This window comes from Eptatretus burgeri, chromosome 19 (assembly GCF_056783735.1).
Source record: "Eptatretus burgeri isolate ZD-2024b chromosome 19, Ebu_testis_v1, whole genome shotgun sequence".
In the NCBI taxonomy this organism is placed as follows: Eukaryota; Metazoa; Chordata; class Myxini; order Myxiniformes; family Myxinidae; genus Eptatretus; species Eptatretus burgeri.
The window spans coordinates 2,882,821-2,910,200 of record NC_140979.1 but is presented as its reverse complement, the minus strand read 5'-3'; the positions used below and the strand labels follow the sequence as shown (position 1 = coordinate 2,910,200).

Sequence of the window (27,380 nt, the reverse complement as noted above, 5' to 3'; positions counted from 1 at the left end):
ATTGGACAAACGGAAACTTTTCTTGCAGTCGGAACTGCCTTTAAGTTCAATTCTGGATCTTAGATTTTGTAATTCGGCTAAATTTGAAATTTTTGAGGTGATGACACGGGCGGAAATTAAATAGAGTCACGAACGCTGGTGTCTCCGGGTGTTTAAAAGCATTGTCATGTACTCAGTGATTCGTAGCTGTGCTGATCACCCATTTGATAATATGAGTGAAGAAATTGAAAGAAAATTTTGTGGTTGAGAAATCGTTGTGGCCTGATCAAAGTCAAGGCATGGTTCAGCAGCCCCCAAAAATAGTGAATGAAGACCCTGTTTTTTTTCGGGATTTTTTTCTGGTCTTTTATTCTGTTAGTTTCTGGTTTTTGTTTCTTCTGATTCTTTTTTTTGTATTTTTCAGGATTTTAAAATGTTTTTTTCTGGTTTCTGACTGGGTTTTTATTGATCGGTTTTTTTCTGTCTATTCTTTGCCTTCTTTTTCTGTTTATTTTTTTTCTTCTAGTTTTTAGGTCAAAGATCAGAAAAGGTCAAGTTTGCATAAAATTGTCAATGTTCATCCAGTAGACCTGAAATCTTGTTTACGGGAAGGGAAGGAGTTTCTCTCCAAACGGCTTGCCTCCGGGCAGTGTTTGTCTCCGAATGTGTCCAGGCAGTGTTTGTCTCCCAAGGGGAAGGGAAGGAGTTTCTCTCCGAATGGCGTGCCTCCGGACAATTTGTCTCCGAACGTGTTGAGCAGTGTTTATGTCTGAACGGGAGTTTATGTCCAGACGCATCGGAGCGCTGTTTATTTCCAGATGTGTCGGGTCGGTGTTTGTCAGAGGATGCGTCGTGGCGATGATTGTGTCTGGGCGGTGTTTGTCTCTGGACGTGTTTGGGTGGTGTTTGTCTCGATACAGATTGGCTCCAGGAGTGTTCAGGCAGTGTTTGTCTCCGGACAGGAGTTCATCTCCAAAAGAGTGTTTGATTCCTGATGCGTCCGGTGGTGTTTGTGTCCAAACGTGTCTGGCCAGTGTTTGTCTCTGAGCGGGATTTATGGTATGACTGGAGGAAAATGGATTTCAGATGTTATTTTGTTTCTATCTTCACTGTTATTCCATGCAGAAGGATTTTGATGAGAGTTGAATCGTAATTAATGCACCACAGCACATCTGCTTTCACTTCCTCGCCCCCACCCCCTGCTCTTTTTCTCCCCTACCTGATTTTTATTCCTCTTACTCTCAGAAATCGTCTCGATAAGACTTCTAAGCTTCTTTATCATAGTTTTTATCCCGGTAGAATTCTCACGTCTCTCACGAGTAAAGTATTCCATCCAGACACTTGAGTTCTCTCCTTCTCTCCTTTTGCGATCGACATTATTGCATTGTTCCTTAACCGACTGATACAAGTTCGATTCCACAAGTTCAGGCTCGGTTTTGAGATTTCCACACTTTGTGACAGAGCAATGACCAGTGTTGGTTGGTTGCTTGGTGGAGAAATAGAAAGATACCCACCAATGGAACACAGCTTGGGGCAGAGGAACCACTTCGAACTTCGACGACTCGTACTTCCATGCAAGAATCATTTATTAATCACAAGAATCATCGATGAATTCAAAAACAGTTTAATAAAAACAAAACAAAGATGAATGAAAACAAAATTAACTTGTTTTACATAACAACGTGCTTTTGGAACATGTGTCGAGTCCAAGTGTTACATTTCTCTACTATTGGCATCATGTTTTCATAATTCTGGGTTTCGTGTGAGATTTTGATCATTGAACATCATATCGTCATTATTTAGGCCAAAGTCACTGTTACTCACAACTCCTTCAGGAATGTTGTCCTTTTCAATTTGTACACGAGTTCAATATCCGCTTCCGGTGCCTCGTGATATTCAGAACACAGAACACTTGAACGGTTTAACTTTTATCGGGATTCTTTGATGTTTCTATGAACTTGAGAACTGAGTGAAGGCCTGACCGCACGTTGAGCACTTTCAGGACTTCACACATGAATGTATATTTTGATGTTGATACAAACTTGATGATTGAGTAAAGGCCTTACTACACGTTGAACACTTGTGGGACTTCACACCTGAATGTATTTTTTGATGTTGAGACAAACTTGATGATTGAGTAAAGGCCTTACAACACGTTTAACACTTGTGGGATTTCACACCTGAATGTATTTTTTGATGTTGAGACAAACTTGATGATTGAGTCAAGGCCTTCACACACACAGAACACTTGTGGGATTTCACACCTGAATGTATTTTTTGATGTCCATTTAAATTTGATAAGCGAAAAAAGGCCTTCACACACACAGAACACTTGTAGGGTTTCACACCTGTATGTATTTTTTGATGTTGATATAAACTTGATAATCGACTAAAGGCCTTCACACACACAGAACACTTGTAGGGTTTCACACCTGTATGTATTTTTTGATGTTGATATAAACTTGATAATCGACTAAAGGCCTTCACACACACAGAACACTTGTAGGACTTCACACCTGAATGTATTTTTTGATGATGATATAAACCTGATGAATGAGTGAAGGCCTTACTGCACGTTGAACACTTGTAGGGTTTCACACCTGAATGTATTTTTTGATGTTTGTTTAAACTTGATGATTGAGTAAAGGCCTTCACACACACAGAACACTTGTAGGACTTCACACCTGAATGTATTTTTTGATGATGATATAAACCTGATGATTGAGTGAAGGCCTTACTGCACGTTGAACACTTGTAGGGTTTCACACCTGAATGTATTTTTTGATGTTTGTTTAAACTTGATGATTGAGTAAAGGCCTTCACACACACAGAACACTTGTAGGGTTTCACACCTGTATGTAATTTTTGATGTTGATATAAACCTGATAATCGACTAAAGGCCTTCACACACACAGAACACTTGTAGGGTTTCACACCTGTATGTAATTTTTGATGTTTGTTTAAACTTGATGATTGAGTAAAGGCCTTCACACACACAGAACACTTGTAGGGTTTCACACCTGTATGTAATTTTTGATGTTGATATAAACCTGATGATTGACGAAAAGCCTTCGCACACACAGAACATGTGTAGGACTTCACACCTGAATGTATTTGTTGATGTTTGTGTAAATCTGATGATTGAGTAAATGCCTTACTGCACGTTGAACACTCGAAGGGTTTCACACCTGAATGTATTTTTTGATGTCGATTTAAATTTGATGAACGATTAAATTCTTTCAAACACACAGAACACTTGTGTGGTTTCTCACTTCCATCGATGTTCTCTTTCAGGATGTTGAGAGAACTGTTTTTCTTGTTGTTGTTGGACACACCAATAAGTTTATCAACGTCCTGACAAAGAGTCCGTGTCACGTGATGATTGAAGGTAACTTCAGTGTCGACCAACGGCGAACACTTGGAACAAGAATCCTTTTTCATTTGTTTCTCTGCAATGGCAATTCACAAAGAGGATCAATAAATCCCTTTCAGAATGAAATATTTAACACAGAAAACACAATCTACTCCACTTGGATCAAAACATTTGAACGAAGGGAAGAGAAGAGATGAGAGAGAGAAAGAAAAAGGCAAGAAATACAGAATGAAGAGGAAGAGAGAGAGAGTAAAATGAGAGCGAGAAAGACAAGGAAAGAGAGAAGGAAAGGTAACCAAACACACGCACACACACACACACACACACACACACACACACACACACACACACACAGACACACACACACACACACAGACACACACACACACACACACACACACACGCACACACACGCACGCACACACACACACACACACACACACACACACGTACACACACACACACAGACATACACACACACACACACACACACGTACACACACACACAGACACACACACGTACACACACACAGACACACACACACACAAACACACACACACTCACACACACACGCACGCACACACACACACACACACACACACACACACACACACACACACACACACACACGTACACACACACACACACACACACACACACACACGTACACACACACACACACACACACACACACGCACGCACACACACACACACACACACACGTACACACACACACACACACACACACACACACACACAGACATACACATACACTCACATCCGTGCTTTTCCTCATATCATCAAGGAGTGGGGGTCCCAAAGGCTTTGCCCCAATCCCATCATCTGGCGAGTTTCCCTGCGAAGGGAAGCAGCATCAGAGGCACTCTCCATTTCTTTGCATTTGTGGGTTTTGCGGAATGAAGGGTTTTTTCGGTGGCCGGAGTGAAAATTCTGCCACAAACCTCGTAAAAAAGAAACCCATCTGCAGGAGGACGAGATATGGATGGCCGTTGGCTCACAAGGAACTCCTCCGCCCTTTGACAGGTTTTGTTTATAATTCTGCTGAGTGTCCATATCATACACCCTCATCACCAGGAAACCTGGTGGGGGAGAGGGTCTTTTTTATTTGATGATAACATCATCGACCGCTCTCGCTTCGACCAGCAGATATCTTCAGGGAACTCTCACAAGAAAACCTGGTGGGAGAGACGGTTTAGTCACTGACAACCCGACCATGAAACAGGTTATTACAGGTTTACGTGGTCCCTGTAGCAAGTCACAGATCTAATCCGGCCTGACCTTCTGGTGGAACTGCCTCAATCCAGGATTGCTGCTCACCTCCACTCATTTGTTCCTCTTTTATCCCTGCCTGTGTAACCAACATCGACATTCTCTTCAATCTCCTTCTTCCCTCCAGTTGTTGAAGACAGCTGTTCCCCACCATCTAAAATCATCCCCCATCCACAACCATGATCTTGTCTACCCTCGTTAACCCCACCACACCCCATCCTCCTTCGAAATTTCAACTTTCCCTCCTGAGTTTCTCTGCATGCATCTTGTCCACCCAATTCCTACGCACACCCATTTTTTGTCCACCTTCCAGCTTGGCCTTCGCCTGTTGTTGGTGTTTCCCTCTCTCTGTTGTTGGTGTTTCCCTCTCTCTCTGTTGTTGGTATTTCCCTCTCCTCTCCCGTTCCTTTTGTTCTGTTGTGTTCTGATCCGTTCAGTGTACTCGTACTCGGTATTTTCATGGATGTGAGTCCATGTCGGTGACCGATCTATTCCATCACACCCGTCGGCCACGCATAAGTTCTCCATGAACGTCTCGGACGATCAAAACAAATTCGGTTTCTTAACGATCTTGGTGTTCGAGTACCTACACGTCAGGAAGGTAAGTACAACATCTGTCTGGAGAACAACTCTGTACAAATGTACATTAATCGTTGTTTGTATCGGTACAACGACAATGTCGATAAGGTCTACACCCTTGTCTTGAGAGGGCGATTCATCCACAAACTCAGATTTGATCTTCATTTTCACAACAAGATCTGGAAAAAAAACACAAAAAGGACAAAACCAAGTGTGTCAGGAACGTTTAACACAATCACATTCATTCACAAAGGACAACAAGGTGATTCAATTAAATACAGGATTTACTACACGAACCTTAACCAACGTGTCCACCGAGGTTCATCCGAATCCGTCCACACCAGCTGACATATCGTGATCCTTCACCTTCGGTGGTGGAGGGAATGAGTTTGTGGTTCAAACTCAAAGGGAGGGAACGAATCATCGACGAACTCGACTCGAGCTTCACCTTCAGAACACCATCTGAAACACAAACAATCCATCAAAATTCTGAATAATGACGTCATCAATATTAAAACTCAGAAGCCAATCTGAACTGCAATAATATTAAGTGGAGATCGGGGCACTCTCCCCTTGTGGCAACAACACCGTCGTTATTACATAACTTCAGGGTTTCTCAAGAAAAGGTAATGTGCCAAATCTGTATTTCATATTTATTATAATTCCGTCCTCACGACACGGATGACACAGCGAGACAGAGAGATAAACTCGAATCAGTCTCTGGATATTGGGCACAATCCTGGAAGGGTCCCCAATTCGACATGGACGGACAGGACGCATTTCATGGCGACAAATACAATCCATGAAAGGAGAAAGATCAACCTGTCACTGGCATCGGTCCAAAATGAAGCATGACGTCAGTTGAAGGGGACTGTGAGCAGAAAATGGCGGGAACACAACAACCGAATGAAGGAAATGTTATCTTTTGAAGACGCTGGAACACGGTCGAGGCTCGTGGAAGGGCTCAGGCCCAAACAGATGAGGACAAACGTAACAAAGGGAACCAACAGCAGGACGGAGGGAGAAGGTCGACGGAGACGGACAAACAAGGATGCAGGTCACGATGAGGTTGTGAGCGTACAGGGTGGGACAACATGGAGAGAGAAACAAGATTTTGGAGAGGGGGAGTTAGTGGTTTACCTAGTAGAAAGATCATAGTTTTGGACTTGGGGGATGACTGGAGATGTTGGTGAACAGGTGATGATTGAAGGAACCTTCGGTGTCGACCAACAGGGAACACTTGGAACAAGAATTCATTTGTTTCTCAGCAATGGCAATTCACATTGAAGATAAACAAGTCAGTAGACGACATGTATGCCTGCCTAGATGGAAAGCTGGCCGACGAGACTCGCCGATATTCATGTACATGCTATCAATCAATTCTCACAATAAATATGATTACCATGCCCTCTTAGTTTGTGCCCAGAAAAACCCGCCTTTGTGAAATTCCAGGCATGTTTCCTAAAGAGACCCAACAAATGGCAGCCCTGGGTAATTCCATTTATATATCTGCCAAAGATTTTATTTTTTTATATGCTGTAAGACATTCTTGGGCACAAAAAAACAGGTCCTCGGAGGTCCAGTTTCGGAGGTATTGATTTTTTTGTACAGTCCACAATAAGTGTACGATGTACGATAAAGTATTTTAGCTGCTGTTGCCAACGGAGGTAGGCATAGCAACCATTCATTTTTGTGTACATGCTCGCCACATTGTACACATCTCACCCAAGGTTCATCAAAATCAGACTCTTTCTCTAGAGATATTCGCAATTAACTGTTTCTGAAAATGTCTGACATGAACTCGCCCAAAACCTATCTCCTCCTACAAATATTTTGCATACAAATTGGCATGAAGGGAGCGAGATGGATTGCGTGACAGAACTTTGAAGCCGATTTTCGATTTTTTTCGATTTTTTGGACCACTCAGTACGTTGCCATACCGTTGCTCGGTCCCGGGGTCCCATATTCCAAAGTGCCAATTCCCAGATATTGGTCCTTCCTAACAAATTTCATTGGAATCGGTTGAATGGTTTAGCCTGAGGTTTGACCAAGTTTTGCGACAGACAGACAGATGGAAATGTCCAGAATCAGGTACTTAGAGAAGCCAATAAATCCCTTTTGGAATTTTTTTTTATTTTTTTTTTTATACCTTGGTCGAGGCTCGTATGAGAGCTAACACACAACCTCCAAGAAGGGGGCATGAGACAACAGGGGGGGGAGTGGAAGGGCTTAAAACAGGGAACAGACACAGCAAGGTGAACTGTGAAGTGGAGAGGGATGGGGAGCTGGGATGGGGAACATGGCGAGGGGAAGATGGACATTAAAGGACTTTCAGGAAGGAAAGCAGGAGAATTGAAGGAAGTGGGGGTTTGGGTGGATTATCGGGGTAGAAAAGATCGAGAGGATTTGATGGGGGAAGATAAGAGGTGGTGGTGAACAGCTGTTTTGAAAGCCTGAAGGGAAGAATGGGAAGAATAGAGTGAGGAAGTTTATTCCAAAGGCGGGAAAAAGAGGAATGAAAGAGTGAAGATGAGCATTGATTCGTGCTTGGTAGTTTTACCAGAAGGGGGTTGTTGGCGGACCTTGAGCGCCCTGTGGAAATGTGGTTGGGACAAATCGCAGAGAGAGCAGGGGGCAAGGCTGGAGAGGAGTCGGTAGAAGACAGAAAGACCACCGACCAACCTGCGTGATTGGAGGAGAGGCCCAGACTCCAGCTTCATTGCGGAGATGCCAATGATCTTAAAAGCCCTGGTTTCGACAGCGTGAAGTCGAGAAAGGTGGAGGCAGGAGCACCAGCCCAGAGGGAGAAGCAGTACTCCATCAGGCTACGGACAAAAGCTTTGTAAGTGGTCAGAGCTCAAGAGGGCCGAGGAAGGACTTTGCACGACGGAGGATTCCCAGTCGCGCCCCTGGCTTTTGAGGCAAGGTTGAAATGTGACTTTCCCAGGAAAGGTCATGGCAGATAGTAGAGACTCCAGAAGCTTGAAAGAAAAGACTTCTTCCAGAGGATTGTTGAGAAAGTGGATGGGGGGATTTTGTAAACGGTCCTTTCGAAGAGACATAGTGAGGTAGATTTGTCTGGATTGGAAAGACATGTTCCACGTGTTGGACCAGTTTGTGATTTTATCCAGATCTGCAGGAAAGGAAGAAGCTGCTGCTTGCCGGTCTGAGATGAGACAGATGGTACGGCAGAGGGCTGAGTCATCGGCAAAGCAGAAAATAGAGGATTTTTCCAGAGGAGTCCGAGAGATCATTGATGAAAACCAGAAAAAGAACAGGGCCCAGAACGCTACCTTGAGGAACCCAGCCTGCACAGGAAGAGGGGAGGAAAGAACTCCATTTAGGGCCACACGTTGACTGCGACAGGAGAGGAAGTCTGCGAGCCATGAGTGGAGATGGCCTGAATACCATGGGAAGAGAGTTTGGTGAGTAGGCAGGGTGCCAGACTGTGTCAAAAGCACGTGATATGTCCAGGGATACGGTCAATTTTCTGTCTGGCATTGAGGACCTCCATCCATTGATGGGAGAGCAGTAGCAGCATATCTAGGGTAGAGTGACCTGTCTGAAACCAAATTGATGATTGGAAATCAAATGAAACATTTAACACAGAAAACACATTATACTCTAATTACCCAAAAAATTTGAGCGGTGGGAAGAGAGAGGAGATGGGAGAAAGAAAAAGGAAAGAAATAAAGAATGAAGAGAAAGAGAGTAAAATGAGAGCGAGAAAAACAAGAGAGAGATAAAACCAAACACACACACACACACACACACACTCACACACACACACACATACACTCACACATACACACATACACACACACACACACACACACATCTGTGCTTTTCCTCCTATCATCAAGGAGTGGGGGTCCCAAAGGCTTTTCCCCAATCCCATCATTTGGTGAGTTGCCCCGCGAAGGGAAGCAGCATCGGAGGCACCCTCCATTCATTTGCATTTGTGGGTTTTGCGGAATGAAGGGTTTTGCGGTGGTCGGAGTGCAAATCCTGCCACAAACCTCCGAAAAAAGTAACCCATCTGCAGGAGGACGTCCGCAGATAGTTGGGCACGAGATATGGATGGTCGTCGGCTCACAAGGAACTCCTCCGCCCTTTGACAGTTTTGTTGATAATTCTGCTGAGTGTCCATATCATACACCCTCATCATCAGGAAACCTGGTGGGGACATGATCTTTTATTTTGATGATGACATCATCGACTGCTCACGCTTGGAGCAGCACATCTCTTCAGGGAATTCACACCAGAAAACTTGGTGGGAGAGACGGTTTAGTCATTGACAACCCGACGATGAAACAGGTTATTACAGGTTTACATGGTCCCTGCAGCAAGTCACAGATGTAATCCGGCCTGACCTTCTGGTGGAACTGCCTCAATCCAGGATCGCTGCTCACCTCCTCATTTGTTCCTCTTTTTTCCCTGCCTGTGTAACCAATTTCCACATTCTCTTCAATCCCCTTCTTCCCTCCAGTTGTTGAAGACAGCTGTTCCCCACCATCTCAAATCATCCTCCATCCAAAACCATGATCTTTTCTGCCCTCATTAACCCAACCAAACCCTTCCAAATTTCCCTCCTGAGAGTTTCCTTCTGTATCCATCTTGTCCACCCATTTCCTCCACACACCTATTTTTTCTGCCATCCTCTGTCTTGGCCTTCGGCTCTGCTGTTGGTGTTTCTCCCTCTCTCTGCTGTTGGTGTTTCCCCCTCTCTCTGCTGTTGGTGTTTCTCCCTCTCTCTGCTGTTGGTGTTTCTCCCTCTCTCTGCTGTTGGTGTTTCCCCCTCTCTCTGCTGTTGGTGTTTCCCTCCCTCTCTCTGCTGTTGGTGTTTCTCCCTCTCTCTGCTGTTGGTGTTTCCCTCCCTCTCTCTGCTGTTGGTGTTTCTCCCTCTCTCTGCTGTTGGTGTTTCTCCCTCTCTCTGCTGTTGGTGTTTCTCCCTCTCTCTGATGTTGGTGTTTCCCTCCCTCTCTCTGCTGTTGGTGTTTCCCCCTCTTTCTCTGCTGTTGGTGTTTCTCCCTCTCTCTGCTGTTGGTGTTTCTCCCTCTCTCTGCTGTTGGTGTTTCCCCCTCTCTCTGCTGTTGGTGTTTCTCCCTCTCTCTGCTGTTGGTGTTTCCCCCTCTCTCTGCTGTTGGTGTTTCTCCCTCTCTCTGCTGTTGGTGTTTCCCCCTCTTTCTCTGCTGTTGGTGTTTCCCCCTCTCTCTGCTGTTGGTGTTTCCCCCTCTCTCTGCTGTTGGTGTTTCTCCCTCTCTCTGCTGTTGGTGTTTCCCCCTCTCTCTGTTGTTGGTGTTTCCCCCTCTCTCTGTTGTTGGTGTTTCCCCCTCTCTCTGCTGTTGGTGTTTCCCCCTCTCTCTGCTGTTGGTGTTTCTCCCTCTCTCTGCTGTTGGTGTTTCTCCCTCTCTCTGCTGTTGGTGTTTCTCCCTCTCTCTGATGTTGGTGTTTCCCTCCCTCTCTCTGCTGTTGGTGTTTCCCCCTCTTTCTCTGCTGTTGGTGTTTCTCCCTCTCTCTGCTGTTGGTGTTTCTCCCTCTCTCTGATGTTGGTGTTTCCCCCTCTTTCTCTGCTGTTGGTGTTTCCCCCTCTATCTCTGCTGTTGGTGTTTCTCCCTCTCTCTGCTGTTGGTGTTTCCCCCTCTCTCTGCTGTTGGTGTTTCTCCCTCTCTCTGCTGTTGGTGTTTCCCCCTCTCTCTGCTGTTGGTGTTTCTCCCTCTCTCTGCTGTTGGTGTTTCCCCCTCTTTCTCTGCTGTTGGTGTTTCTCCCTCTCTCTGCTGTTGGTGTTTCCCCCTCTCTCTGCTGTTGGTGTTTCCCCCTCTTTCTCTCCTGTTGGTGTTTCCCTCTCTCTCTCCTGTTGGTGTTTCCCCCTCTCTCTCCTGTTGGTGTTTCCCCCTCTCTCTCCTGTTGGTGTTTCCCCCTCTTTCTCTCCTGTTGGTGTTTCCCCCTCTCTCTCTCCTGTTGGTGTTTCCCCCTCTTTCTCTCCTGTTGGTGTTTCCCCTTTCTCTCCTGTTGGTGTTTCCCCCTCTCTCTCCTGTTGGTGTTTCCCCCTCTTTCTCTCCTGTTGGTGTTTCCCCTTTCTCTCCTGTTGGTGTTTCCCCCTCTCTCTCCTGTTGGTGTTTCCCCCTCTCTCTCCTGTTGGTGTTTCCCCCTCTTTCTCTCCTGTTGGTGTTTCCCCCTCTCTCTCTCCTGTTGGTGTTTCTCCCTCTCTCTCCTGTTGGTGTTTCCCCCTCTCTCTCTCCTGTTGGTGTTTCCCCCCCTCTCTCCTGTTGGTGTTTCCCCCCCTCTCTCCCGTTCCTTTTGTTCTGTTGTGTTCTGATCCGTTCCGTGTTCTCGTACTCGGTATTTTAATGGATGTGAGGACAGTTTAACGTTTAACAGTTTAACAATCACATTCATTCACAAAGGACAACAAGGTGATTCAACTAACAACGGCAGGGATTTACTACACGAACCCAACCAACGTGTCCACCGAGGTTCATCCGAATCCGTCCACAACTCGTTGGGATCTCGTGATCCTTCACCTTCGGTGGTGGAGGGAATGAGTTTGTGGTTCAAACCTTCGTGTGGAGGGAACGAATCATCGACGAACTCGGACTCGATCTTCACCTCCACAACACCATCTGAAACACAAACAATCCGTGAAAAGGAAACATCCAGGAACCACAAGATGTCGTCACGGAGAGAACGTCACGTACCGGGTCCGGACTCCTCATCCTCGGGTGACCCGACCACGGACCCGCTGTGTGAGGGACGGACTCCGGGATCGACCGTGTTTCCTCCATCGAAGCCGTTCGTGGATCCCGGGGTGTTCGCTTTGTGATCTTCGCCCGAGAGATCTCGGATCATCGCGCATCGTCCTCACCACAGGAGACTGTGAGGAACACGAGGGGAGAACCTGAAGTATTCCGGAAAAACAAATCACGTGATCACGATAGATTCACGGTTTCTCAGGGGGAGATTCGCGCCGCCAGGTCACGTGACCGATGAAATAGGAAAACCTATCACTTGATCGTGTTTCGGTGAAAACTACCAAACCGTTAAAATTCTGAATAATGACGTCATTAATATTAAAACACAGAAGCCAATCTGAACTACAATAATATTAATCAGTTTAAAGGGACTGTTCGCAGAAAATGGCGGGAACACAAATAAATTCGGTATCGAAGGAAATTTTATCTTTTGAAGACCCTGGAACACGGTCGAGGCTCGTGGAAGGGATCGGGGCCAAAACAGACGAGGACAAACATAACAAAGGGAACCAACAGCAGGACGGAAGAAGAAGGTCGACGGAAACGGACAAACAAGGGATGCAGGTCACGATGAGGGGTTGGCGAGAGTGCACAGGGTGGACAACACGGAGAGAGAAACAAGATTTTGGGAGAGAGGAGGGAAGTGGTTTAATGGGGCGAGAAAAGATCATGGTTTTGGACGGGGGATGACTGGAGATGTTGGTCAACAGCTGTCTTGAAGACCTGGAGGCAGGAATGAGATTGAAGAGAGTATGGAAGGTGGTGTCTTCTGTGAAGAGAACACGAGTTATTACCAGCTTTGTGAACAGATTACAAATCCCTTTCTTAGTAGAAGTAAATGGAGGTAAATGGATTATTTGTTTTTAACCATCGAAATACAAGCTTGGTTCGAGTGAAACTTCCCTTTGTATGGATTCCCCACAACAAAGTGAGAGCGAAACAACTTGGATCGATCAACATTGATATTGTTGCGGCCACGGATACCGAGACACCAGCTTATCACTCAGGGGGATTAATCCCCGGTTGTCCTCGGTAGAGCCGGACTTGGGACCACCACTCACAATTAACGTTGTGGTACGGTGGGTTGTTTTAGAACCACGAACACCACCCAGTTAACCACGAGTTCCAGTGTCCACCGTCTAATTATTCCATTTAACTGGAGGTCGCGTGGTTACCTGAGCGGGGATCGTGCCCTCGGCAAAGCACCAATGTTATCTCTATTAGATTTTAATTCGGGCAGCCGAGCATTTTAACCGCCGGTACGTGCTGCCTATTTTTGGTCAAATCTGTGGTAATTACCTCCCAGTCTATCTCGGTTCGGACAATGCTTGTCCAATGGAAGGAAAGGACAAACACGGACAGGTTGGAAGTCAACAAATGATTTATTAATAATAAAATAAATAAATAAAGAGAACTTTTTATTTTCTAAGGTAATTAATGAATAAGTTTCAAAGCAACCGAAATGAATAATTACTCAGGCAAAATCAATCAAAATGCCAGGAAAGAGAAAGGGAGCAGATGCTTATCGGGGGTTGACTTATTACAGCTAAACACAGACAAAGGTACCCAGCAGATCATTCGGGGGGGGGGAAGAGTCGTCTCGCTCACCAGAGAGTAGTCGTCCGTGAAGTGAAACGTCCTGAAATGTGTGCGTGCGTGTCACGTCCGTCGCCAGCACCCAGCCTTGACGTGCACCCTCTCACTAACAGCCTTGAATGCCAGTCGACGTCTGGAAGGGCACCGAGATCGTCTGTCTCGGGGTTAAACCCTGGTGCTGCGACACGGGCAGCTCCTCACACTTCACGAAACTGGTGATGTTCAGTGACCCACATGGTCTGTCGGAGAATGACCCGCGCCTCACATGTTGGTGACCGACCCGTGCCTCACTCGTTGTCGGCGATGCTCTCACCCACACGCGCACCACACCCACACCACATGCTCGCTTGCACGCTTCCTCTCTGGCTCGCTTCTTCCCATGCATTCTTCAACTCTCACATCTTTCTCGGCTCGCTTGCCTGAATCATGCTCACTTCTCTCCTTACTTTCTCGTTCTCTTCTCCCTCCTCTTACTTCTCTCGCGTCAGAACGGATCTCCAATTCGTTTTATATCTGTGGCCCGTCTCGGCGGGCGCAGAGTCCCCCCAAGCTCACCCCGCCCCACTTGCACACGGTTACCATGACGACACGTGCGCTCAAAAAAGGCAGTGGTTGGCGCTTGCGAAGGAAATACGTGCATAAACGTTGCTGAGGAAAAATAACGGTGGACATCAGAGCTCGCAAAATAAATGTGTGTAAACGTGTCTGTCATAAATAAATAAAAATTCCCATAAGAGAGGGGATCTATCCTTTTCCTTTCTCAAAGCATCACATTTAAAATCCCATTAGACATGAGGATGGGGCTAATCTGAACATGCATTTGAGGAAATAACTGTCTGAGGACCTGGATGTGTGGATGCATTCATCAGACCAGATTCTGAAATCCGCAACAATATCATCACCGATGCACCGGATCACTCTCCCATAAAAAAAAACAGCTCCTGTGATTGGGTGAGTGAGTGTACAAGAACCATGATACACCAATGTGACAATGTTAACAACACTGAACATCTTGGTGTGCAGTCTGATTAAATCTACCTCCTATTGGTTTACTGATTCTTCCTCTGTGATGGAGCTCTCAGTGTAAAAGACTGTCTATCGTGAGTTTTAATCTTGACTCGGCGATAAACTGCCATCCTGGTGTTTCCCAGGCAGGGCGTACGTCGATGTTTGTGCACCAACCCTTGGACGATCTCACAGTGCCTTTCCCAAGGAGGTGGCGAGTTGACAAGCGATTCGCTATCACCGACCCGTCGTGTTAAACACACACCTCCCGGAGACGCCCGGAATATCAAACTTGTTCAAATTGGACAAACGGAAACTTTTCTTGCAGTCGGAACTGCCTTTAAGTTCAATTCTGGATCTTAGATTTTGTAATTCGGCTAAATTTGAAATTTTTGAGGTGATGACACGGGCGGAAATTAAATAGAGTCACGAACGCTGGTGTCTCCGGGTGTTTAAAAGCATTGTCATGTACTCAGCGATTCGTAGCTGTGATGATCACCCATTCGATAATATGAGTGAAGAAATTGAAAGAAAATTTTGTGGTTGAGAAATCGTTGTGGCCTGATCAAAGTCAAGGCATGGTTCAGCATCCCCCAAAAATAGTGAATGAAGACCCTGTTTTTTTCAGGATTTTTTTCTGGTCTTTTTTTCTGTTTGTTTCTGGTTTTTGTTTCTTCTAATTCTTTTTTTTGTATTTTTCAGGATTTTAAAATGTTTTTTTCGGGTTTCTGACTGGGTTTTTATTGATCGGTTTTTTTCTGTCTATTCTTTGCCTTCTTTTTCTGTTTATTTTTTTTCTTCTAGTTTTTAGGTCAAAGATCAGAAAAGGTCAAGTTTGCATAAAATTGTCAATTTTCATCCAGTAGACCTGAAATCTTGTTTACGGGAAGGGAAGGAGTTTCTCTCCAAACGGCTTGCCTCCGGGCGGTGTTTGTCTCCGAATGTGTCCAGGCAGTGTTTGTCTCCCAAGGGGAAGGGAAGGAGTTTCTCTCCGAATGGCGTGCCTCCGGGCGGTGTTTGTCTCCGAATGTGTTGAGCAGTGTTTATGTCTGAACGGGAGTTTATGTCCAGACGCATCGGAGCGGTGTTTATCTCCGGACGTGTCGGGTCGGTGTTTGTCAGAGGATGCGTCGTGGCGATGATTGTGTCTGGGCGGTGTTTGTCTCTGGACGTGTTCGGGTGGTGTTTGTCTCCATACAGATTGGCTCCAGGAGTGTTCAGGCAGTGTTTGTCTCCGGACAGGAGTTGATCTCCAAAAGAGTGTTTGATTCCTGATGCGTCCGGTGGTGTTTGTGTCCAAACGTGTCTGGCCAGTGTTTGTCTCTGAGCGGGATTTCTGGTATTACTGGAGGAAAATGGATTTCAGACATTATTTTGTTTCTATCTTCACTGTTAATCCATGCAGGATTTTGATAAGAGTTGAATCGTAATTAATGCACCACAACACGTCTGCTTTCACTTCCTCGCCCCCACCCCCCTGCTCTTTTTCTCCCCTACCTGATTTTTATTCCTCTTACTCTCAGAAATCGTCTCGATAAGACTTCTAAGCTTCTTTATCATAGTTTTTATCCCGGTAGAATTCTCACGTCTCTCACGAGTAAAGTATTCCATCCAGACACTTGAGTTCTCTCCTTTTGCGATCGACATTATTGCATTGTTCCTTAACCGACTGATACAAGTTCGATTCCACAAGTTCAGGCTCGGTTTTGAGATTTCCACACTTTGTGACAGAGCAATGACCAGTGTTGGTTGGTTGCTTGGTGGAGAAATAGAAAGATACCCACCAATGGAACACAGCTTGGGGCAGAGGAACCACTTCGAACTTCGACGACTCGTACTTCCATGCAAGAATCATTTATTAATCACAAGAATCATCGATGAATTCAAAAACAGTTTAATAAAAACAAAACAAAGATGAATGAAAACAAAATTAACTTGTTTTACATAACAACCTGCTTTTGGAACATGTGTCGAGTCCAAGTGTTAGATTTCTCTACTATTGGCATCATGTTTTCATAATTCTGGGTTTCGTGTGAGATTTTGATCATTGAACATCATTTCGTAATTATTTAGGCCAAAGTCACTGTTACTCACAACTCCTTCAGGAATGTTGTCCTTTTCAATTTGTACACGAGTTCAATATCCGCTTCCGGTGCCTCGTGATATTCAGAACACAGAACACTTGAACGGTTTAACTTTTATCGGGATTCTTTGATGTTTCTATGAACTTGAGAACTGAGTGAAGGCCTGACCGCACATTGAGCACTTTCAGGACTTCACACATGAATGTATATTTTGATGTTGATACAAACTTGATGATTGAGTAAAGGCCTTACTTCACGTTGAACACTTGTGGGACTTCACACCTGAATGTATATTTTGATGTTGAGACAAACTTGATGATTGAGTAAAGGCCTTACTACACGTTGAACACTTGTGGGACTTCACACCTGAATGTATTTTTTGATGTTGAGACAAACTTGATGATTGAGTAAAGGCCTTACGACACGTTGAACACTTGTGGGATTTCACACCTGAATGTATTTTTTGATGTTCATTTAAATTTGATAAGCGAAAAAAGGCCTTCACACACACAGAACACAGGTAGGGTTTCACACCTGTATGTATTTTTTGATGTTGATATAAACTTGATAATCGACTAAAGGCCTTCACACACACACAACACTTGTAGGGTTTCACACCTGAATGTATTTTTTGATGTTGATATAAATTTGATGATTGAGTAAAGGCCTTCACACACACAGAACACTTGTAGGACTTCACACCTGAATGTATTTTTTGATGTTGATATAAACCTGATGATTGAGTGAAGGCCTTACTGCACGTTGAACACTTGTAGGGTTTCACACCTGAATGTATTTTTTGATGTTTGTTTAAACTTGATGATTGAGTAAAGGCCTTCACACACACAGAACACTTGTAGGGTTTCACACCTGAATGTAATTTTTGATGTTGATATAAACCTGATGATTGACGAAAAGCCTTCGCACACACAGAACACGTGTAGGACTTCACACCTGAATGTATTTGTTGATGTTTGTGTAAATCTGATGATTGAGTAAATGCCTGACTGCACGTTGAACACTCGAAGGGTTTCACACCTGAATGTATTTTTTGATGTCGATTTAAATTTGATGAACGATTAAATTCTTTCAAACACACAGAACACTTGTGTGGTTTCTCACTTCCATCGACGTTCTCTTTCAGGATGTTGAGAGAACTGTTCTTCTTGTTGTTGTTGGACACACCAATAAGTTTATCAACGTCCTGACAAAGAGTGCGTGTCACGTGATGATTGAAGGAAACTTCAGTGTCGACCAACGGCGAACACTTGGAACAAGAATCCTGTTTCATTTGTTTCTCTGCAATGGCAATTCACAAAGAGGATCAATAAATCCCTTTTAGAATGAAACATTTAACACAGAAAACACAATGTACTCCACTTGGATCAAAACATTTGAGCGAAGGGAAGAGAAGAGATGAGAGAGAGAAAGAAAAAGGCAAGAAATACAGAATGAAGAGAGAGAGAGTAAAATGAGAGCGAGAAAGACAAGGAAAGAGAGAAAGAGAGGTAACCAAACACACACACACAGACACACACACACACACACACACACACACACACACACACACACACACACACACACACACACACACACACACACTCACATCTGTGCTTTTCCTCATATCATCAAGGAGTGGGGGTCCCAAAGGCTTTGCCCCAATCCCATCATTTGGCGAGTTGCCCTGCGAAGGGAAGCAGAATCGGAGGCACCCTCGATTTCTTTGCATTTGTGGGTTTTGCGGAATGAATGGTTTTTTCGGTGGCCGGAGTGAAAATTTTGCCACAAACCTCCTAAAAAGTAACCCATCTGTAGGAGGACGAGATATGGATGGCCGTTGGCTCACAAGGAACTCCTCCGCCCTTTGACAGGTTTTGTTTATAATTCTGCTGAGTGTCCATATCATACACCCTCATCACCAGGAAACGTGGTGGGGGAGAGGGTCTTTTTTATTTGCTGATAACATCATCGACCGCTCTCACTTCGACCAGCAGATATCTTCAGGGAACTCTAACAAGAAAACCTGGTGGGAGAGACGGTTTAGTCACTGACAACCCGACCATGAAACAGGTTATTACAGGTTTACGTGGTCCCTGTAGAAAGTCACAGATCTAATCCGGCCTGACGTTCTGGTGGAACTGCCTCAATCCAGGATTGCTGCTCACCTCCCCTCATTTGTTCCTCTTTTATCCCTGCCTGTGTAACCAACATCGACATTCTCTTCAATCTCCTTCTTCCCTCCAGTTGTTGAAGACAGCTGTTCCCCACCATCTCAAATCATCCCCCATCCACAACCATGATCTTGTCTACCCTCGTTAACCCCACCACACCCCATCCTCCTTCGAAATTTCAACTTTCCCTCCTGAGAGTTTCCTTCTGCATGCATCTTGTCCACCCAATTCCTACGCACACCCATTTTTTGTCCACCGCCGTCTGTCTTGGCCTTCGGCTCTGTTGTTGGTGTTTCCCCCTCTCTCTGTTGTTGGTGTTTCCCCCTCTCTCTCTGTTGTTGGTATTTCCCCCCCTCTCTCTCCCGTTCCTTTTGTTCTGTTGTGTTCTGATCCGTTCAGTGTACTCGTACTCGGTATTTTCATGGATGTGAGTCCATGTCGGTGACCGATCTATTCCATCACACCCGTCGGCCACGTACAAGTTCTCCATGAACGTCTCGACGATCAAAACAAATTCGGTTTCTTAACGATCTTGGTGTTCGAGTACCGACACATCAGGAAGGTAAGTCCAACGTCTGTCTGGAGAACAACCTCCCTACAAATGTACATTAATCGTTGTTTGTAAATGGTACAACGACAATGTCGATGAGGTTCACACCTTTGTCTTGAGAGGGCGATTCATCCACAAACTCAGATTTGATCTTCATTTTCACAACAAGATCTGGAAAAAAAACACAAAAAGGACAAAACCAAGTGTGTCAGGAACGTTTAACAGTTTAACAATCACATTCATTCACAAAGGACAACAAGGTGATTCAATTAAGAACGGCAGGGATTTACTACACGAACCCAACCAACGTGTCCACCGAGGTTCATCCGAATCCGTCCACAACTAGTTGACATATCGTGATCCTTCACCTTCGGTGGTGGAGGGAATGAGTTTGTGGTTCAAACCTTCGTATGGAGGGAACGAATCATCGACGAACTCGGACTCGAGCTTCACCTTCACAACACCATCTGAAACACAAACAATCCATCAAAATTCTGAATAATGACGTCATCAATATTAAAACTCAGAAGCCAATCTGAACTGCAATAATATTAAGTGGAGATCAAGACTCTCCTCACCTTGTGGCAACAACACCGTCGTTATTACATAACTTCAGGTTTCCTCAAACAGTGTTGTGTAATGTGCCAAATCTGCATTTCATATTTATTATAATTCCGTCCTCACGACACGTGACGACACAGCGAGACAGAGAGATAAATCCCGAATCAGTCTCCTTGGATATTGGGCACAATCCTGGAAGGGTCCCCACTCCGACATGGACGGACAGGACGCATTTCATGGCGACAAATACAATCCATGAAAGGAGAAAGATCAACCTGTCACTGGCATCGGTCCAAAAACGAAGTATGACGTCAGTTGAAGGGGACTGTGAGCAGAAAATGGCGGGAACACAAATAAATTCGGTATCGAAGGAAATGTTATCTTTTGAAGACGCCGGAACACGGTCGAGGCTCGTGGAAGGGCTCAGGCCCAAAACAGATGAGGACAAACGTAACAAAGGGAACCAACAGCAGGACGGAGGGAGAAGGTCGACGGAGACGGACAAACAAGGGATGCAGGTCACGATGAGGGGTTGGGGAGAGCGCACAGGGTGGACAACATGGAGAGAGAAACAAGATTTTGGGAGAGGGGAGTTAGGTGGTTTAATGGGGTGAGAAAAGATCATAGTTTTGGACGGGGGATGACTGGAGATGTTGGTGAACAGGTGATGATTGAAGGAACCTTCGGTGTCGACCAACGGGGAACACTTGGAACAAGAATCCTTTTTCATTTGTTTCTCAGCAATGGCAATTCACATTGAGGATAAACAAGCCGGTAGACGACATGGCTGCTCGTTCTAGATGGAAAGCTGGCCGACGAGACTCGCCGATATTCATGTACATGCTATCAATCAATTTAGCACAATAAATATGATTATCACAGCCCTCTTAGTTTGCGCCCAGAAACCCGCCTTGTGAAATTTCAGGCATGTTTCCAAAGAGACTCTAACAAATGGCAGCCCTGGTAATTCCATTTATATATTCGCTAAAGATTATATTTTTTTATATGATGCTGTAAGACATTCTACTTAGGCACAAAAAAAAACAGGTCCCTCGGAGGTCCAGTTTCGGAGGTTTTTAATTTTTTGTACAGTCCACAATAAGTGTACGATGTACGATAAAGTATTTTAGCTGTTGTTAAGCAACGGAGGTGTGCATAGCAAACATTCATTGTTGTGTACATGCTCGCCACATTGTACACATCTCACCCAAGGTTCATCAAAATCAGACTCTTTCTCTTAGAGATATTCGCAATTTACCGTTTCTGAAATGTTCGACATGAACTCGCCCAAAACCTATCTCCTCCTACAAATATTTTTTGTTAGGGCTGCAAATTGGCATGAAGGGAGCGAGATGGATTGCGCACAGAACTCTAAGCTTCGATTTTTCGATTTTTTTCGATTTTTTGACCACTTTAAAGAGCCGTTGCTATACCGTTGCTCGGTCCCGGGGTCCCATATTCGAAAGCACACAATTCCCAGAGATATTGGTCCTTCCTACCAAATTTCATTGGAATCGGTTGAATGGTTTACCCCGAGGCTTGACCAAAGTTTTGCGGACAGACAGACAGATGGAAATGTCCAGAATCAGGGTTCTCTCAGAGAAGCCAATAAATCCCTTTTGGAATGAAACATTTAACACAGAAAACACATTGTACTCCAATTGGATCAAAAAATTTGAGCGGTGGGAAGAGAGAGGAGATGAGAGAAAGAAAAAGGAAAGAAATAAAGAATGAAGAGAAAGAGAGTAAAATGAGAGCGAGAAAAACAAGAGAGAGATAAAACCAAACACACACACACACACACACACACACACACACACACACACACACACACACACACACACACACACACACACACACACACACACACACACACACACACACACACACACACACACACACACACATCCGTGCTTTCCCTCATATCATCAAGGAGTGGAGGTCGCAAAGGCTTTTCCCCAATCCCATCATCTGGTGAGTTGCCCCGTGAAGGGCAGCAGCATCAGAGGCACCCTCGATTTCTTTGCATTTGAGGGTTTTGCAGAATGAAGGGTTTTGCGGTGGTCGGAGTGAAAATCCTGCCACAAACCTCCGAAAAAAGTCACCCATCTGCAGGAGGACGTCCGCAGACAGTTGGGCACGAGATATGGATGGCTGTTGGCTCACAAGGAACTCCTCCGCCCTTTGACAGGTTTTGTTTATAATTCTGCTGAGTGTCCATATCATACACCCTCATCACCAGGAAACCTGGTGGGGACATGATCTTTTATTTTGATGATGACATCATCGACTGCTCACGCTTGGAGCAGCACATCTCTTCAGGGAATTCACACCAGAAAACTTGGTGGGAGAGACGGTTTAGTCATTGACAACCCGACGATGAAACAGGTTATTACAGGTTTACATGGAACCTGCAGCAAGTCACAGATGTAATCCGGCCTGACCTTCTGGTGGAACTGCCTCAATCCAGGATCGCTGCTCACCTCCTCATTTGTTCCTCTTTTATCCCTGCCTGTGTAACCAATTTCCACATTCTCTTCAATCCCCTTCTTCCCTCCAGTTGTTGAAGACAGCTGTTCCCCACCATCTCAAATCATCCTCCATCCAAAACCATGATCTTTTCTGCCCTCATTAACCCAACCAAACCCTTCCAAATTTCCCTCCTGAGAGTTTCCTTCTGCATCCATCTTGTCCACCCAATTCCTCCACACACCCATATTTTCTGCCATCCTCTGTCTTGGCCTTCTGCTCTGCTGTTGGTGTTTCTCCCTCTTTCTGCTGTTGGTGTTTCTCCCTCTCTCTGCTGTTGGTGTTTCTCATTCTCTCTGCTGTTGGTGTTTCCCCCTCTTTCTGCTGTTGGTGTTTCTCCCTCTCTCTGCTGTTGGTGTTTCCCCCTCTCTCTGCTGTTGGTGTTTCCCCCTCTCTCTGCTGTTGGTGTTTCTCCCTCTCTCTGTTGTTGGTGTTTCCCCCTCTCTCTGCTGTTGGTGTTTCCCCCTCTCTCTGCTGTTGGTGTTTCCCCCTCTCTCTGCTGTTGGTGTTTCCCCCTCTCTCTGCTGTTGGTGTTTCCCCCTCTCTCTCCTGTTGGTGTTTCCCCCTCTCTCTGCTGTTGGTGTTTCCCCCTCTCTCTGCTGTTGGTGTTTCCCTCTCTCTCTGCTGTTGGTGTTTCTCCCTCTTTCTGCTGTTGGTGTTTCTCCCTCTTTCTGCTGTTGGTGTTTCTCCCTCTTTCTGCTGTTGGTGTTTCCCCCTCTCTCTCCTGTTGGTGTTTCCCCCTCTCTCTGCTGTTGGTGTTTCCCCCTCTCTCTGCTGTTGGTGTTTCCCTCTCTCTCTGCTGTTGGTGTTTCTCCCTCTTTCTGCTGTTGGTGTTTCTCCCTCTTTCTGCTGTTGGTGTTTCTCCCTCTCTCTGCTGTTGGTGTTTCTCCCTCTTTCTGCTGTTGGTGTTTCTCCCTCTCTCTGCTGTTGGTGTTTCCCCCTCTCTCTGCTGTTGGTGTTTCCCCCTCTCTCTGCTGTTGGTGTTTCCCCCTCTCTCTGCTGTTGGTGTTTCCCCCTCTCTCTGCTGTTGGTGTTTCCCCCTCTCTCTGCTGTTGGTGTTTCCCCCTCTCTCTCTGCTGTTGGTGTTTCCCCCTCTCTCCTGTTGGTGTTTCTCCCTCTCTCTGCTGTTGGTGTTTCCCCTCTCTCTCCTGTTGGTGTTTCCCCCTCTCTCTCCTGTTGGTGTTTCCCCCTCTCTCTGCTGTTGGTGTTTCCCCCTCTCTCTGCTGTTGGTGTTTCCCTCTCTCTCTGCTGTTGGTGTTTCTCCCTCTTTCTGCTGTTGGTGTTTCTCCCTCTCTCTGCTGTTGGTGTTTCCCCCTCTCTCTGCTGTTGGTGTTTCCCCCTCTCTCTGCTGTTGGTGTTTCCCCCTCTCTCTGCTGTTGGTGTTTCCCCCTCTCTCTCTCCTGTTAGTGTTTCTCCCTCTCTCTACTGTTGGTGTTTCTCCCTCTCTCTACTGTTGGTGTTTCACCCTCTCTCTCTGGTGTTCGTGTTTCCCCTTCTCTCTGTTGTTGGTGTTTCCCCCTCTCTCTGCTGTTGGTGTTTCCCCCTCTCTCTGCTGTTGGTGTTTCCCCCTCTCTCTGCTGTTGGTGTTTCCCCCTCTCTCTGCTGTTTGTGTTTCCCCCTCTCTCTGCTGTTTGTGTTTCCCCTCTCTCTCCTGTTGGTGTTTCCCCCTCTCTCCTGTTGTTGTTTCCCCCTCTCTCTGCTGTTGGTGTTTCCCCCTCTCTCTGCTGTTGGTGTTTCCCCCTCTCTCTGCTGTTGGTGTTTCCCCCTCTCTCTGTTGTTGGTGTTTCCCCCTCTCTCTGCTGTTGGTGTTTCCCCCTCTCTCTGCTGTTGGTGTTTCCCCCTCTCTCTCTGCTGTTGGTGTTTCCCCCTCTCTCCTGTTGGTGTTTCTCCCTCTCTCTGCTGTTGGTGTTTCCCCTCTCTCTCCTGTTGGTGTTTCCCCCTCTCTCTCCTGTTGGTGTTTCCCCCTCTCTCTGCTGTTGGTGTTTCCCCCTCTCTCTGCTGTTGGTGTTTCCCTCTCTCTCTGCTGTTGGTGTTTCCCCCTCTCTGCTGTTGGTGTTTCCCCCTCTCTCTCTGCTGTTGGTGTTTCCCCCTCTCTCTGCTGTTGGTGTTTCCCCCTCTCTCTGCTGTTGGTGTTTCCCCCTCTCTCTGCTGTTGGTGTTTCCCCCTCTCTCTGCTGTTGGTGTTTCCCCCTCTCTCTGCTGTTGGTGTTTCCCCCTCTCTCCTGTTGGTGTTTCTCCCTCTCTCTGCTGTTGGTGTTTCCCCCTCTCTCCTGTTGGTGTTTCCCCCTCTCTCTGCTGTTGGTGTTTCCCCCTCTCTCTCTGCTGTTGGTGTTTCCCCCTCTCTCTCCTGTTGGTGTTTCCCCCTCTCTCTCCTGTTGTTGTTTCCCCCTCTCTCTGCTGTTGGTGTTTCCCCCTCTCTCTGCTGTTGGTGTTTCCCCCTCTCTCTCCTGTTGTTGTTTCCCCTTCTCTCTGCTGTTGGTGTTTCCCCCTCTTTCTCTGCTGTTGGTGTTTCCCCCTCTCTCTCCTGTTGGTGTTTCCCCCTCTCTCTGCTGTTGGTGTTTCCCCCTCTCTCTGCTGTTGGTGTTTCCCCCTCTCTCTGCTGTTGGTGTTTCCCCTTCTCTCTGCTGTTGGTGTTTCCCCCTCTCTCTGCTGTTGGTGTTTCCCCCTCTCTCTCCTGTTGGTGTTTCCCCCTCTCTCTCCTGTTGGTGTTTCCCCCTCTCTCTCCTGTTGGTGTTTCCCCCTCTTTCTCTGCTGTTGGTGTTTCCCCTCTCTCTCCTGTTGGTGTTTCCCCCTCTTTCTCTGCTGTTGGTGTTTCCCCCTCTTTCTCTGCTGTTGGTGTTTCCCCTCTCTCTCCTGTTGGTGTTTCCCCCTCTCTCTGCTGTTGGTGTTTCCCCCTCTTTCTCTCCTGTTGGTGTTTCCCCCTCTCTCTGCTGTTGGTGTTTCCCCCTCTTTCTCTCCTGTTGGTGTTTCCCCCCCTCTCTCCCGTTCCTTTTGTTCTGTTGTGATCTGATCCGTTCCGTGTTCTCGTACTCGGTATTTTCATGGATGTGAGGACAGTTTATCGTTTAACAGTTTAACAATCACATTCATTCACAAAGGACAACAAGGTGATTCAACTAACAACGGCAGGGATTTACTACACGAACCCAACCAACGTGTCCACCGAGGTTCATCCGAATCCGTCCACAACTCGTTGGGATCTCGTGATCCTTCACCTTCGGTGGTGGAGGGAATGAGTTTGTGGTTCGAACCTTCGTGTGGAGGGAACGAATCATCGACGAACTCGGACTCGATCTTCACCTCCACAACACCATCTGAAACACAAACAATCCGTGAAAAGGAAACATCCAGGAACCACAAGATGTCGTCACGGAGAGAACGTCACGTACCGGGTCCGGACTCCTCATCCTCGGGTGAACCGACCACGGACCCGCTGTGTGAGGGACGGACTCCGGGATCGACCGTGTTTCCTCCATCGAAGCCGTTCGTGGATCCCGGGGTGTTCGCTTTGTGATCTTCGCCCGAGAGATCTCGGATCATCGCGCATCGTCCTCACCACAGGAGACTGTGACGAACACGAGGGGAGAACCTGAAGTATTCCGGAAAAACAAATCACGTGATCACGATAGATTCACCGTTTCTCATCGGCAGATTCGCGCCGCTCGGTCACGTGACCGACAAAACAGGAAAACTCATCAATTGATGGTGTTTCGGCAAAAACTACCAAACCATTAAAATTCGAAATAACGACGTCATTAATATTAAAACTCAGAAGCCAATCTGAACTATAATAATAATATTAAATGGAGATCAAGCCTCTGCTCACCTTGTGGCAACATCACCGTCGTTCTTACATCACTTCCGGTTTCCTCAAACAGTGTTGTGGAATGTGCCAAGTCTGCATCTCATATTGGTTCACGAAAAAATATTTTCACGAAAAAAAAAGTGACCACTATATTCGTTATTGTTGTGTGTGCGTCTGTTGGGTAGTCGATCCAGTCGAAAAAAAAAATTTTCAAAAATTTTTTTTGGAATTTTGATCTCTCCTTTTTATCAGTATTTCCGTCGATATGTTTGTCTGTCTGTCTGTTGAGTCGTCGATGTCGAAAAAAATTTTTTTTTTTCAAAAATGTTTTTCTTTGAGATTTGAGATTTTGTTCTCCCCTTATTATCAGTATTTAAAATGGCGATTTCAGTTCATTCAATGGCGATTTCGATTAAACTTGGTTGGTAGGTTCATACCTACCATCAAACTTGGTTGTGTGCAAATGAGAACCGTTGATATGGGCACGACCGTTGCCTAGCAACGGGACTTTGAAATTTTTGAAAAATCTTAAAAAAATTATTTTTTCGAAAATCAAAAATCGGGCCACGAGCGACTGTGGGCATTACATTCAGCCATATTGTCAAAAAATTCCAGCCGGATCCTATGAAAACTGTCGGAGAAGATAGACTTTGAATGAACCCTGGTCGAAAACAATAAGAAAAAAACGAAGTTCGTTATATCTCAGAAACTATGAGTCAGATATACATGAAACTGGTATGGCAGGTTCATGGTATGTCCTAGTTATGTGTGAGAAAGAACCGTTGCTATGGACCCCTCCGTTGCCTAGCAACGGCCGACTACCTATGTCTGCCTTCCGGCTTGTCTGTCTGTCTGTCTGTCTGTCTGTCTGTCTGTCCCGAGCATAGCCACGTGGGTTTTGATCCGATCCTGATAAAATTTCGGTGGGAGGTTTATATCATGATCTCGTTGTGTTTTCCTGAGAATGGACGTGGTTCGCCCATTATGGGCGGATCCACGCCCAAAAAACATGTTTTTCGGGAGTTGCCGATTTCAAGTTTCATCTTCTCCAAGGGGGTTTGTCGAATCTGGCAGGGGTTTCAGTATTTGGTTAGCCCAATGGCACC

The 27,380-nt window shown here is 45.8% G+C and overlaps 2 protein-coding genes across 9 annotated transcripts in view; both read right to left on the bottom strand.

Moving 5' to 3' along the window:
- Window positions 1-14,059, bottom strand: part of LOC147008437 (uncharacterized) — a 34,282-nt gene extending 20,223 nt beyond the window's left edge. For all 3 annotated transcript variants that reach the window (XM_085864929.1, XM_085864930.1, XM_085864931.1), the window contains exons 1-4: window positions 13,583-14,059; window positions 11,921-12,096; window positions 11,678-11,845; window positions 9,242-9,398 (exon numbers count right to left, since the gene is read on the bottom strand). The gene's annotated coding sequence lies outside the window, so the exon portion shown is untranslated. The remainder of the gene's footprint in view (window positions 1-9,241; window positions 9,399-11,677; window positions 11,846-11,920; window positions 12,097-13,582) is intronic.
- On the bottom strand, window positions 1,588-26,103 carry LOC147008436 (uncharacterized). Of its 6 annotated transcripts, none has more exons than XM_085864821.1 (6): window positions 25,859-26,103; window positions 25,616-25,783; window positions 19,749-19,847; window positions 19,489-19,551; window positions 2,580-3,428; window positions 1,588-2,495 (listed from the first exon to the last, which is right to left on the bottom strand). In XM_085864821.1, the coding sequence occupies exons 1-6, from the start codon at window positions 26,007-26,009 to the stop codon at window positions 2,137-2,139; spliced, it is 1,689 nt and encodes a 562-aa protein (XP_085720947.1). In that variant the 5' UTR covers window positions 26,010-26,103; the 3' UTR covers window positions 1,588-2,136. The 6 variants fall into 6 exon arrangements, with proteins under 6 accessions (XP_085720947.1, XP_085720949.1, XP_085720946.1 ...); XM_085864823.1 differs by having other exon boundaries at window positions 3,000-3,428; XM_085864824.1 differs by lacking the exons at window positions 1,588-2,495; window positions 2,580-3,428 and adding exons at window positions 17,820-17,958; window positions 18,266-18,682.
- Window positions 26,104-27,380: the final 1,277 nt, after the last annotated feature.

Coding starts and splice junctions, on each gene's coding strand:
- LOC147008436 (XM_085864820.1), bottom strand. CDS start 26,009: ATGATCCGAGATCTCTCGGGCGAAGATCACAAAGCGAACACCCCGGGA. Junction 19,848..25,615: donor TCGGTGGACACGTTGGTTGG/GTTCGTGTAGTA, acceptor TTTGTGTTTCAG/ATGGTGTTGTGAAGGTGAAG. Junction 3,429..19,488: donor ATCGCCCTCTCAAGACAAAG/GTGTGAACCTCA, acceptor TTGCCATTGCAG/AGAAACAAATGAAAAAGGAT.